The sequence below is a fragment of the Primulina tabacum genome, chromosome 6 (genome assembly GCF_025594145.1).
Source record: "Primulina tabacum isolate GXHZ01 chromosome 6, ASM2559414v2, whole genome shotgun sequence".
Lineage (NCBI taxonomy): Eukaryota > Viridiplantae > Streptophyta > Magnoliopsida > Lamiales > Gesneriaceae > Primulina > Primulina tabacum.
Window position 1 is genome coordinate 22,080,758 of NC_134555.1, and position 14,141 is coordinate 22,094,898.

Consider the following 14,141-nt stretch of genomic DNA (forward strand, 5'->3'; position numbering starts at 1 on the left):
CTACACGGGGTCCGGGTCTGGCCATGCAAAATGAGTGATTTCCCGAGTGTACACGGACCTATACACGGAGGGGGGCACGGGGTCCGTGTCTATGGCATTGAAAACACGTTTTTTATGGATTTTGATGGCTTATAACTTGATTCTAGAGGCTTCTATCATAATCTATCTTCCTCCCATTCCCTTGCATCGGTTCTTACTTCTTTTCCCTTCAAAGTTTTCTCTCCAAATTATATCTTCCACTCCAAGTCAAGGATTTTAGTTGTGTTCTTAGTGGTTTCCACTTTTTCCTCCAAGCTACAAGGTAAGGATTATAGTATTGGAGTTGGAAGGGTTTTTAATATTAAGGTTATGTGAAGGGTTAAGTTGTAATTGATGGATTCTTTGGATTAATGTTAATGATTCATAGTTATTATTGTGTTTATTGTTGTAGGAATCATTCAAGATCATCATAGCCATCTTTTTGTTGTTGGGTTGTAAGTAGAAGCTTTTCCTTCTAATGCTCACATGATATATATGTATATAAGCCATGTTTATTGATGTCTAGCTCCTTCCATTGTTAGATTATTGATGTATGTATTGTTATTTGTTCATTGAGCCAAGAATATCATTAAATTCATTGATAAGGAGCTAGTACTCTATTGTTGCTTACCAAGTGTTTGCTAAAATGTCCCAATGAAGTTTCCTATGATTAAAGCCAAGGAATGATAGTAATTCATGCATGTCATTGGCCAATCACATGATTATGAGTATCTCTCACAGTTTTGATATATTTATATATCAAAGAGATACTATCTACATGTCACAGGTCACAGAACTATCATTTCCTTTCCTTTAATTCATGCCATGTTATACCATCTATGTTTCCTTGATTTTGTATTGTTCATTGAAGATGGTATTGTTCGATTTTTATTTCCAATTCCATAGCCATGTTTCAAGCCAAGCCATGTATATGTATTTGTTATGTACAGCTTTCTGCTTACTGAGTTTTATCTCATTCCAGTTAATGTCATGTGATACAGGTGATAAAAAGGATTGAAGTGGATTGTCTGAGGGGGGGAGAAGTCATATAGCAAGTTGAAGGGGAAGACTTTTGTACTTTTGTTATGTAACCATTATTTTTGTGAACATTGAAAGTTTAAAATATCATGTATTGGGTAACTTGAATCTTATGAGAAAATATGGGGTGATTTTTGAAAATATGTTGATGATGATTTTGTAAATGGTTATGGTTAAAAGTTTGAAATGTTTTTGGTGCAAATAGTATTCTTTCCTTTAAATTGTAATGCTTCCGCGTATGTTATTTATTTAAATTAATTGTCATGGGAGTGGGGTTGTTTCAATTAGTATCAGAGCGAAAGTTCTTTGGACCATATATGACTTCTTCTATCTAGGAAAATCCGGTATGTTTTCGATCCTACATCTATTGATTTTAACATTGAGAGTTGATTCTATTTCATTTCCATTGATGTATCATTTCTTCCTATCTATGTTAAAGTGAGCATTTGTGTAGGATATGCCTCCCAAGAGAAAGAATATTGAAGGGGATGATAGGACCCCTGATAAGACTGCAAAGGTGGTAGATGAATTCAATAAGTTATTGAAGGAGCAAGCAAAGGTCCATGGCAAACAAATTCAACAGCTATTGAGCATGCATACCTCGAGCCAGGGTCGTGGTAGTGGAAGAGGCTTAAGTACAACTGAAAGTTCTGTTGAGGGTGCTTATGATCGTTTCAGACGTATGAATCCTCCTGATTTTATTGGAGGCTCTGATTCCTTAGTGGCTCTTGAATTGATCAAATCGTTGGAAGCCATATTCGATTATTTGAAGTTCACTGACCAAGAAAAGGTAATTTGTGCTGTGTTTATTTTGGTCAAAGCTTCTCGTATCTGGTGGGAAGCCACCAAGGTGACAGCTAATGTTCAAGAATTAAAGTGGAACGAGTTTAAAGATTTATTCTACGCCAAATATTTCTCGAGCGAAGTAAAAGCCAAGAAGGTGCAAGGATTTCTGGAATTGAGGCAGGATGCTTTGTCTGTTACTGAATATACGTTGAAGTTTGAGGAAGGATGTGTTTTTGTTCCTTTTATTGCTGAGAACGATAAGGATAAAGGAGAACATTTCCTTCGGGGTTTGAATCCAGAGATTCGAAGAGATGTGCATATGTCCAAGGTGGTCACATACCAGGATATTGTTGAGAGGGCCTTGCTAGCCAAGCACGATGAACGATAAGAAGACAAGCTTTCCAAGCTAGAGGACAAGGTGCAAGCGCAAATGTTCGTGGTGGCCACAAAGGTAAGGGTAAGATAGAGCAGCGCTCTAAACCTCATGTGCCTTCTTCTGATACTGAACGACAGGTATGTCCTAAGTGTGGAAAGCCACACAAGGGTGAGTGTTTGGTGGGTAGTGGACGATGTTTTAGATGCAAGGAGATGGGGCACAAGGCATTGAAATGTCCTCTCTCCTCAGGCAAAGGAAAAGTCCAAGGCAGAATTTTTGCTATGACGAAGGAAAGTGTTAATCCTGATTCTTCTATGATATCAGGTAATATTTCAATCTATGGCAAAGAAGCAATTACATTGATTGACACTGGTGCAACCCATTCTTTTATGTCTGAAGTGTTTATGCATTCTATATCTGTTGAACCTACTGTTATGCCATTACACTTCAATATTGTGTTGCCCTCTGGGGAAGAAATTTGCGCCACTAGTATTATCAAGGCATGTCCCGTACAAGTGGGTAATAGATTACTGTTTGCTGATCTTATTGTTATTCCAATGGTTGCATTTGATGTTATTTTGGGGATGGATTGGTTATCTGCGTATCGTGCGGTAATTGATTGCGTGGGCAAAATAGTGAAGTTTTTAGCTGATGACCATGATAGTGATGTGTTTGTGGGTCTAGGCTCTTCGATGGGTATTCCTATTATTTCTTTCTTTCAAGCTAATAAGTTGTTGCACAAAGGTTGTATGGGTTTTCTAGCTTCAGTGGTTGATGTGCAAAAGGAATGTAATTTGCAATTACAGGATATTGATGTGGTTCAGGATTACCCTGACGTTTTTGCTGATGATGTGCCTGGATTACCACCTGATCGAGAGGTGGAGTTTGTTATTGATTTAATTCCAGGTACAGATCCAATTTCCAAGGCTCCATACAGAATGGCTCCTACTGAAATGAAAGAATTGAAGACTCAATTGCAGGAGCTATTAGATAAAGGTTTTATTCGACCTAGTTCCTCACCGTGGGAGCTCCAGTTTTGTTCGTAAAGAAGAAAGATAGATCATTGCGATTATGTATTGACTACCGAGAATTCAACAAGGTAACAGTGAAGAACAAATATCCTTTGCCACGTATTGATGATCTCTTTGATCAATTGCAAGGAGCAGCAATATTTTCGAAGATTGACCTTCGGTCCGGTTACCATCAACTGAAGGTGAAAAAGGAGGACATACCAAAGACTGCGTTTAGAACAAGGTATGGTCATTATGAATTTTTGGTGATGTCGTTTGGACTAACCAATGCTCCTTCAGTTTTTATGGATTTGATGAATCATGTCTTTAAGCCGTATTTGGATACTTTTGTCATTGTTTTCATTGATGAAATCTTGATCTACTCAAAGACACGAGATCTTCATCGTGAGCATTTGAGGATTGTGTTGCAGCTGTTGAGGGATAAGCAATTGTATGCCAAGTTAAAGAAATGTGAGTTCTGGTTGGAGCAGGTGGCATTTTTGGGCCATATCGTTTCGAAAGAAGGAATATCTGTTGATCCATCCAAAGTTGAGTCCGTAAAGCAATGGTCCATTCCAAAGACAGTTTCAGAGGTAAGAAGTTTTCTTTGTTTGGCAGGATATTACAGACGTTTCATAGCGGACTTTTCGAAGATATCTTTGCCATTAACGAGTTTGACAAGGAAGGCAACAAAGTTCGAATGGACCATTCAGTGTCAACGAGCATTTCAAACATTGAAAGATAAGTTGACTTATGCCCCTGTGTTGGTACTTCCTTGTGGGTACTGAAGATTTTGTTGTATATACAGACACTTCAAAGCAATGGTTAGGTGCAGTACTTATGCAGCGTGGGAAAGTGATAGCATATGCTTCTCGTCAGTTGAAGGACTACGAGAAGAATTATCCCACTCATGATTTGGGGTTGGCAGCTGTGGTTTTTGTTTTAAAGATTTGGTGGCACTATTTATATGGTGAGAAATGTGAAATATTTACAGATCACAAAAGTTTGAGTTATTTGTTTTCGCAGAAGGAATTGAATATGCGGCAGCAGAGATGGTTGGAACTGGTAAAGGATTATGATTGCACCATTAGCTATCATCCTGGTAAAGCTAATGTGGTTGCGGATGCTTTGAGTCGCAAATCGAGTTCATTATTGGGTTCCATGATTTCTAAACCTTTGTTGTTTGATTTGCAAAAAAATGAGATCAATTTGGTATCTTCAGGTACAGTTGCTCGATTATCTGCACTGGTTCTCCACTCAACCTTATTTGATCGAATTTTGAAGGAACAACAGCTGGATACTCAGTTATTAGAGTTGAAGAGAAAAAGTGATCTGACAGGAGTTTCTGAGTTTGGGTCGAATCGTGATGGGTTATTGACCTTTCGAGGTAGAATATGTGTTCCTATAGGTGATGACATTCGGAAAGATGTACTTCTTGAAGCTCATACAACGCCATATTCTGTACATCCCGGTAGTACCAAGATCTTCGACGTCTTTATTGGTGGCCAGGTATGAAGAAAGATATCATGTTATTTGTTTCTGAATGTCTAACCTGTCAGCAGGTTAAGATTGAGCACCAGAGACCAGCGGGATTGTTGCAATCCTTGCCTATACCGCAATGGAAGTGGGAGCACATAACCATGGATTTTGTTACCGGCTTACCAAGGACGCAGAAAGGCTTCAATTCTATTTGGGTGATCGTGGATCGATTAACCAAGTCATCTCATTTTCTTCCTGTCAAAACGACGTATTCTATGAATCAGTATGCCGAGGCTTATATTCAAGAAATTGTGAGACTTCATGGGATACCGGTATCGATAGTTTCAGATCGTGATCCAAGGTTTACATCAGAGTTTTGGAAGAGTTTGCATCGAGCCTTAGGAACGAAATTAGCTTTCAGTACTGCGTACCATCCTCAAAGCGACGGTCAATCAGAAAGGGTTATCCAAATTCTTGAAGATATGCTAAGGGCTTGTACGATTGATTTCCCGGGAAGTTGGGATTCCAAGTTGCCTTTGGTGGAGTTCACGTATAATAACAGCTACCATTCTTCTATAGGCATGGCACCTTATGAAGCTTTATATAGAAGAAAGTGCCGATCTCCTTTGTTTTGGGAAGAGGTAGGTGAAAGGAAGATGTTGTGCCCTGAGTTGGTTCAACAAACAGCAGATGTTGTGGCATTGATCCAAGAAAGAATGAGGACCGCTCAGTCTCGACAGAAGAGTTATGCCGATGTTCGGCGATGACCTTTATCATTCGAGGTTGGTGATCATGTATTTATTAGGATAGCTCCTCTCAAGGGAGTTATGCGATTTGGAAAGAAAGGTAAGTTAAGTCCTCGATATATTGGGCCGTTTGAGCTTCTTGATAAGATTGGAGACTGAGCCTATCGTCTTGCATTGCCACCGGACTTGGATCGAGTTAACAACGTATTTCATGATTCTATGCTACGTAAATACCTTCCCAATCCATCGCATGTTCTTCGACATGAATCATTAGACTTTTGCCTAATTTAAGCCACGAGAAAATGCCGGTTCGAATTCTTGATCGCAAAGTTAAAGTGTTGAGGAATAAAGAAATTGGCCTTGTCAAAGTTCTTTGGAGGAATCAAGTAATTGAAGAGGCCACGTGGGAACCGGAAGAAGAGATGAAACATCGTTATCCCAATTTATTCAACGGTAAGCAAATTTCGGGGACGAAGTTTTTATAAGGAGGGGAAATGGTAATATCCCAATCTTTTAGCATTTTATTGTTTATAATATTATTTTTGGTTGGGTGTTTAGGAAATATGTTTATCGGAATGATTGTTATATGGTTATTGTTTTGGAATCATGTTCATAGTTGGTGATGATTATGGAAGTGAATGGGTAGAATAGAAAGTTGATCTTAAGCCAAATAGGAAATGGAAGTGCAGGAACGGTATGAAAAATGTGACAGTAGTTGTGGTTTTTAGTATAATGTTTTGTATATTGATCCAATTGATGTGAGGCCACTTCCATTAGAAAGATAAGATATAAGGCTATAACGTTCATGTTTAGAGTTTTGTTTAAATCATTAGGGAAGACGAGCCAAAAGTGGCCCGAAGTGTGTCGTGTGTTTTGTTGTTCCTACACTGACATATGTTGGTAGAATGGGCATAACTTTTTACTCAAACCTCAAAATGACCTGAAATTTGGGGAGATTCAAGAAAAGACATAGGGCTACAACTTTCATGCTTACAACTTTGGCTAATTCGGAAGAAACAGTGCAGTTTTAGCCCTTGGACCGAGGGTACACGGACCCTACACGGGGTCCGGGTCTGGCCATGCAAAATGAGTGATTTCCCGAGTGTACACGGACCTATACATGGAGGGGGGCACAGGGTTCGTGTCTATGGCATAGAAAACACGTTTTTGATGGATTTTGATGGCTTATAACTTGATTCTAGAGGCTTCTATCATAATCTATCTTCCTCCCATTCCCTTGCATCGGTTCTTACTTCTTTTCCGTTCAAAGTTTTCTCTCCAAATTATATATTCCACTCCAATTCAAGGATTTTATTTGTATTCTTAGTTGTTTCCACTTTTTCCTCCTAGCTACAAGGTAAGGATTATAGTATTGGAGTTGGAAGGGTTTTTATTATTAAGGTTATGTGAAGGGTTAAGTTGAATTGATGGATTCTTTGGATTAATGTTAATGATTCATAGTTATTATTGTGTTTATAGTTGTAGGAATCCTTTGAGATCATCATAGCCACCATATATTTGATTGGTTGTAAGTAGAAGCTTTTCCTTCTAATGCTCACATGATATATATGTATATAAGCCATGTTTATTGATGTCTAGCTCCTTCCATTGTTAGATTATTGATGTATGTATTGTTATTTGTTCATTGAGCCAAGAATATCATTGAATTCATTGATAAGGAGCTAGTACTCTATTGTTGCTTACCAAGTGTTTGCTAAAATATCCCAATGAAGTTTCCTATGATTAAAGCCAAGGAATGATAGTAATTCATGCATGTCATTGGCCAATCACATGATTATGAGTATCTCACACAGTTTTGACATATTTATATATCAAAGAGATACTATCCACATGTCACAGGTCACAAGTCACAGAACTATCATTTCCTTTCCTTTAATTCATGCCATGTTATACCATCTATGTTGCCTTGATTTTGTATTTTTGATTGAAGATAGTATTGTTCGATTTTCATTGCCATTTCCATAGCCATGTTTCAAGCCAAGCCATGTATATGTATTTGTTATGTACAGCTTTCGGCTTACTGAGTTTTATCTCATTCCAGTTAATGTCATGTGATACAGGTGATAAAAAGGATTGAAGTGGATTGTCCGAGGGGGGGAGAAGTCATATAGCAAGTTGAAGGGGAAGATATTTGAACTTTTGTTATGTAACCATTATTTTGGTGAACATTGAAAGTTTAAAATATCATGTATTGTGTAACTTGAATCTTGTGAGAAAATGTGGGGGGATTTTTGAAAATATGTTGATGATTATTTTGTAAATGGTTATGGTTAAAAGTTTGAAATGTTTTTGGTGCAAATAGTATTCTTTCCTTTAAATTGTAATGATTCCGCATATGTTATTTATTTAAATTAATTGTCATGGGAGTGAAGTTGTTTCAGCACCCGCGGTCGTTCTTCTGAAATTTTGGAAGTGTTACAGTATGCTCAGCGCACCCGCGGTGCAATGTGTAGCGCACCCGCGGTGGGACGTGCAGAATGAAGAATAAGACACTTGTGATTGCCATGCATTTAACATGTAGTCATCTTCATTCCAACTTGACATGGACGAGAGAAAATTCGGAAAAGCTTCATAACTCTTTCAAATTTCATCCTAGATTAGATTGTTGGTTTTGAACGATCCGTCCAACCAATTTTCCATTCGAGCTTAGATTCTTGCTCCTTGCATCAAAGGCTACAAGAGGATGTAAGTTTGTTTAAGTTTCAGTATGATTCAGATTTTATGTATGGATGGAAATTATGATTTGAACTCTAAAATATGTTATCGAGATTTCGAGATACGTATCTTCGCAAACGGATCGAAGAAGGGAAATCGTATGATATTGTTATTAATTTTCAGCATGTATCAAATTTAAGATATGCAGATTTCAGCATTGATATGTGTTTGTGATGAAGATTGTGAGTTATTGTGACTGATTATTGTTGTTTGAGATGACCGGTATCGCGAGATTACGTTGTTATGCCGTCGAAATGTACCAAGATTGAATATTGATATGTACATGTATCGGTTTGAGTTGTGAATTGATATGGTGCTATTTGACATTGCCATTTCAGATTGATATCGGCAAGATTTGACTTCTAGACTCCGATCTTGACAAAGACTAAACAACGAAAGGTATAATTCAATGTCTGATTGGGGAGATATAACTCGAATAAGATCCGGTTTGAGTTTCACACAAATCACATACTATATTCCTATACCTTGTTATGTTGTGCTTTATATTGATTTATATACAAGCATTGAGATAGGAGTGTCATTGGCAGATATGCCAATTTTCTAGACGTTCGGTGGTATCGTGGCATAGGAGAAGATTGACTCCGATTGTAGATATTCGGTACAGACAGGACCGAAGTCTAGGAATAAGACGTACCGCCACCCCGATTGGGAGAGTAGGTGAGAGACTTGTTACGTCTTATTCACACCGGGATTCCTAGACTTAGATACGAGTCGAGTCAAAGATATGATTTTGATTTAAATGCTTGCCTTATATTGATTTCATTCATGATAGTATGTTCAAGATTTATATGGTGTATATGCATGTGTACATGTTTTATACTGGGATTTGTTCTCACCGGAGTTTCCGGCTGTTGTTGTGTCTGTATGTGTGCATGACAACAGATGGGACAGGATCAGGGTCGAGACAAAGATGAGAGATCGAGATAGCGTGGTGATTACAGGCGTAGAAGATGGACTAGTAGCTTTTACATTTGATATGTAATGTATTTTAAATACTAGTTTGTTTATGTAGGAAATGAAACAATACATGTATCTACTTGGTTGAAATAAAAAGAGAGGTATGATTGGTGTATGATTTAAATACAATTGTTTTGATATTAAAAGCAAAATTTTGACCCACATTTTCTAGCAAAGATCCAATTAATCCCAAAGATAATTGAGTTAGAGCCCGGGTCCCCACACAGGTAAAGGCTTAGTAAGCGGATCAGCAACATTATCTGCGGAGCCAACTTTGTCAATCGAGACATCTCCTCTTTCCACAATCTCTCGGAGGATGTGGTACTTTCTCAATACATGTTTGCACTTCTGATGAGACCTTGGCTCCTTTGCTTGAGCAATGGCTCCCGTGTTGTCACAAAACACCGGGACAGAAGCAACTCCATTAGGAATGACGCCCAACTCTTGGACGAAATTCCTTATCCAAACAGCCTCCTTTGCTGCAGCTGATGTAGCAATGTATTCTGCCTCAGTGGTGGAATCCTCTGTACTGTCTTGCTTGGAACTCTTCCAAGAGACAGCAGAACCATTGAGCATGAATATGAATCCAGAGGTTGACTTCGAGTCATCGATATCGCTTTGGAATCTAGAGTCGGTATAGCATTCCAATTTCAGTTCTCCACGCCCATAGACCGAAAACAACTTATTGGTCCTTCTCAAATACTTGATGATGTCATTCATAGCTTTCCAATGTGGAAGACCAGGGTTCGATTGATATCTACTCACTACACTTAGTGCGAAAGCCACGTCAGGACGTGTAGATATCATCCCATACATGATGCTACCAATCGCAGATGCATATGGAATGCGTGTCATCGCCTCTATCTCTGCATCATGTCTTGGGAGACATAGACTTGGATAGGGACACGCCATGACACATTGGTAGATGTCCTCTCTTGGACTCATCCATCGAGAACCTCTTCACGATGGTATCAATGTATGTGGACTTGGTGAGACCATGTAATCTTCTTGATCTATCTCTATAGATCTGTATTCCCAATACAAAAGATGCTTCACCCAAGTCCTGCATCGAGAACTTACTCGCTAACCATATCTTGGTTGATTGCAACATTCCTACATCATTCCCATTGATTAAAATGTCATCAACATAAAGTACCAGGAATGTCACAGCACTCTCAGTGACCTTCTTATACACGTAGGGTTCCTCCGGATTCTTAGTAAAACCAAACTCTTTCATTGTACTGTCGAATCTAAGGTTCCAACTCCTAGATGCCTTCTTTAGACCATAAATAGATCTTTGAAGTTTGCATACCATATGCTCACTTCCAATAGATGTAAACCCTTCAGGTTGAGACATGTAAATCTCTTCCTTAATATCCCCATTAAGAAAGGCTGTCTTTACATCCATCTGCCATATCTCATAGTCATACCATGCAGCTATAGCTAGCAATATCCTTATGGACTTGAACATTGCAACTGGAGAAAAGGTTTCCTCAAAGTCAACTCCTTGTCTTTGAGTATATCCTTTTGCCACCAATCGCGCCTTGAAGGTCAATACCTTCCCATCCGCCCCAAGTTTCCTCTTGTAAATCCATTTACACCCTATGGGAACAATTCCCTCAGGTGGATACACGAGATTCCACACTTGGTTTGAATGAATGGAATTCATCTCATATTCCATTGCTTCAAGCCACTTGGATGAATCAGCATCAGATAACGCTTCCTTGAAGGTCCTTGGATCACATCCATGGTTAGGCTCATCATGGCCCTCTTCAAGAAGCAGACCATACCTCATAGGTGGTCTCGAGACTCTCTCGGATCTTCTAGGAGCTTGTATCTCCACTCTTGGCTCTTCGGGTGTGGGTTCTATAATTGTGGGTGTCTCTCGAACCTCTTTGAGTTCTATCATCTCCCCTTTTTTATCCAATAGAAACTCTTTTTCCAAAAGAGTTGCTTTCCTAGAAACAAACACCTTTGTTTCTTAGGGGATGATAGAAATAATATCCAACACAATTCTTTAGATATCCCACAAAGTAACATAAAATGGATCGACTATCCAATTTATCTCCCACTACCTGCTTCACATAAGCAGAGCACCCCCATATTCTAAGATAAGAATACTTGGGAGGCTTACCCACCCATATCTCATATGGTGTCTTATAAACTGCCTTTGAATGGACATTGTTCAACAACAGTGCCGCTGTCTCAAGCGCATATCCCCAAAAGGATGGCGGCAACTCCGTGAAACCCATCATAGATCGAACCATGTCCATCAAAGTCCGGTTACGACGCTCCGAAACACCATTCAACTATGGTGTAGTGGGCGGAGTCCACTGCGAGAGAATCACATTCTCCTAAGATACTCTTGGAACTCGGCACTCAAGTACTCACCGCCTCGATCCGATCGAAGTGTCTTGATGCTTCGTCCCAACTGCTTCTCTACTTTACATCTAAATTCTTTGAACCTTTCAAAGGCTTCAGACTTGTATTTCATCAAATACACATATCCATACCTCAAAACGTCATCGGTAAAGGTGATGAAGTAGGCATGTCCATGCTTAGTGGTGATGCTAAGCGGACCGCACACATCGGTATGGATCAAATCCAATAACCCTTTGGCTCGCTCCACATGGCCTCTAAAGGGAATTTTTGTCATCTTTCCTTTCAGACAGGATTCACAAGTCGTGAGAGCATTAATATCAGACATATCAAACATGCCTACTCCCACTAACTTGTTCATCCTTCTTAGGAAAATATGTCCTAATCGTGCATGCCATAATTGTGCCGAATTTAGAGTATCTTGTTTTCGCTTGTTTGTTGTTGTTATTGCTTGGACAATGTTTAGTGGAATATCTTTGTATTATAAGGTTTAGAGATCGTTTTCAAGTTCTCCAGTACCAATTAAACATTCATTCTTGTAAATGTTGCAAACACCTTTGCTAAATAAACAAGAAAATCCATCTTTATCAAGCATAGAAATGAAAATAATGTTTTTCACCAAATCTGGTACAAACAAAACATCTCTCAAAATCAACTTAAAATCATTGTTCAACAATAAGTAAACATCTCCTACGGCCTTGGCAGCAACTCTTGCTCCATTACCCATCCTCAAGAAGGTCTCACATTCCCTAAGCCTTCTACTTCTTCCCATCACCTGCAAATCATTACAGAGATATGAGCCACAGCCGGTATCCAATACCCAAGAAGTAGAGTTAATTGAAATGTTTACTTCAATATAGAACATATTGTTTCCAGAACTCTTCTGGGCAAGATATTCCCTGCAATTAAGCCTCCAATGTCCAGGCTTCTTGCAGTGATGACAAATATCAGCAGTCTTGTCAGCCTTCACTGGTATGGCTACCACAGTGGGAATCGGAGTCTGCCTCTTCAAGGGCGCGTTCTTCTTGGGACGTTGGAAAGAACGCTTCTTTCCCTTCCCACGTGGATCGGTCTTTGTACCAGATGAAGAACCCACATAAAGAACTGGCTTCTCTTTCTTGATGGTGAACTCAAATGTCACAAGCATGTTCACCAACTCCTCAAGGGTCGGCTCCATCTTGTTCATATTGAAATTCACCACAAAAGGATCAAATGAGCTAGGCAGTGACAAAAGCAACACGTTGGTGGTCAATTCCGAAGGCAACACCAGATCCATGCCAACGAGCTTGTCCACGAGCCCAATCATCTTTAGGCCATGCTCATGGACCGAGGCCCCATCTCGCATGCGCAAAGTGATTAGCTCCTTGACGGTAGCATGCCTAAGAGGCCGCGTCTACTCACCAAAGAGCTCCTTGAGATGCAAATGAATGTCAGCAGCACTCTTTGCATCCTCAAAATGCCTCTGCAGCTCATCATTCATAGAAACCTGCTTATAACACCTGGCTTTCAAGTCATGGTCACACCATTCCTTGTAAGTCTGCAATTCCTCAGGAGTGCAGTCAGTCGGAGCCTCAACAGAGGGCGACTCAGTCAGTGTATATGCTATCCTTTCCGAATTCAAGACGATCTTTAGGTTTCTTATCCAAGTGAGGTAATTAGGTCCGGTTAAAACGTGTTTTTCGAGTATAGCAGATAACGGATTGCGAATCGATGACATTGTCAAATTTGTACTGAAAAGTAAAACAGATAAATGTTAATGACTATTTTAAAATATTTAATAAGATATAAAGTATGGACTTTTACTTTATAAATGTTTACTCCCACTATTTTGACATCTTTCACTACCCTCTAGTGAAAACGGGAAACTCCTTTCCTCAGTAGGTACGCAAGTTCCAATTAGCGAATTATGATCCCGAATAATATCAGCCAATCACAATTCCTAAAAGGTAGTTTCAAATTGCATCACCATGCAACCCTCTACGTGAACTTTTGTCTCACGTTTGATTAGGACCCAATAATATGACGTCGTTCATCTTTACGTGTCAAGCCTTACCCTTCGATGTTAAACCTTAATGGACGGTCGCCATGAGTTCCCTCAATAATATGAGCCGAAATCATGGGAGTTCCACGTAGTTTACATCACCATGTCAATGGATGTCACAGCTTTTCGGCACCCAGGGCCCCTCCAATAATATGAGCCGAGCCCCGAGCACGGGTAGCGTTCATCATGCACCCATTTTCGATGAAAGACATGGAAATTATAAACAACTTTATAATTCACCTTTTCGGGCTTGATATTAATTTTGAATCTTATTCAAAATGAGGGTTTGTAATTTTGAAAGGTCTCATCATTAATTTTATTTAAAAGCTCGCCTTGTTTGATCGTATGTTTGCCGGATTCATGCAACTTTGTTATTATCATAATAATAACGCACATACTCATTATTTATAACATATCATGCATATATTATAAACAGTAAAAAAACAAGGATGATCAATCGCCCCAATACTAATAGGCCCGTGTGAGCTAAGCACGAGCCTGGGTCCAATCCTAGGGAAATGCAAGAGATGCAAATGGAACTATTACATAAGCTT

The 14,141-nt window shown here is 39.3% G+C and overlaps 2 protein-coding genes across 2 annotated transcripts; both read left to right on the forward strand.

Annotated features, from left to right (window-relative positions):
• The first annotated feature begins 1,513 nt into the window (after positions 1-1,513).
• LOC142550111 (uncharacterized) lies at positions 1,514-2,230 on the forward strand. The gene has a single exon (XM_075659349.1). It carries the CDS (start codon positions 1,514-1,516, stop codon positions 2,228-2,230), a length of 717 nt encoding a protein of 238 aa, XP_075515464.1.
• Positions 2,231-2,430: 200 nt separating this feature from the next.
• LOC142550112 (uncharacterized) lies at positions 2,431-6,076 on the forward strand. Its single transcript, XM_075659350.1, has 5 exons — positions 2,431-3,214; positions 4,451-4,737; positions 4,791-5,068; positions 5,746-5,906; positions 6,012-6,076. The coding sequence occupies exons 1-5, from the start codon at positions 2,431-2,433 to the stop codon at positions 6,074-6,076; spliced, it is 1,575 nt and encodes a 524-aa protein (XP_075515465.1).
• The last annotated feature ends 8,065 nt before the right edge of the window (positions 6,077-14,141 follow it).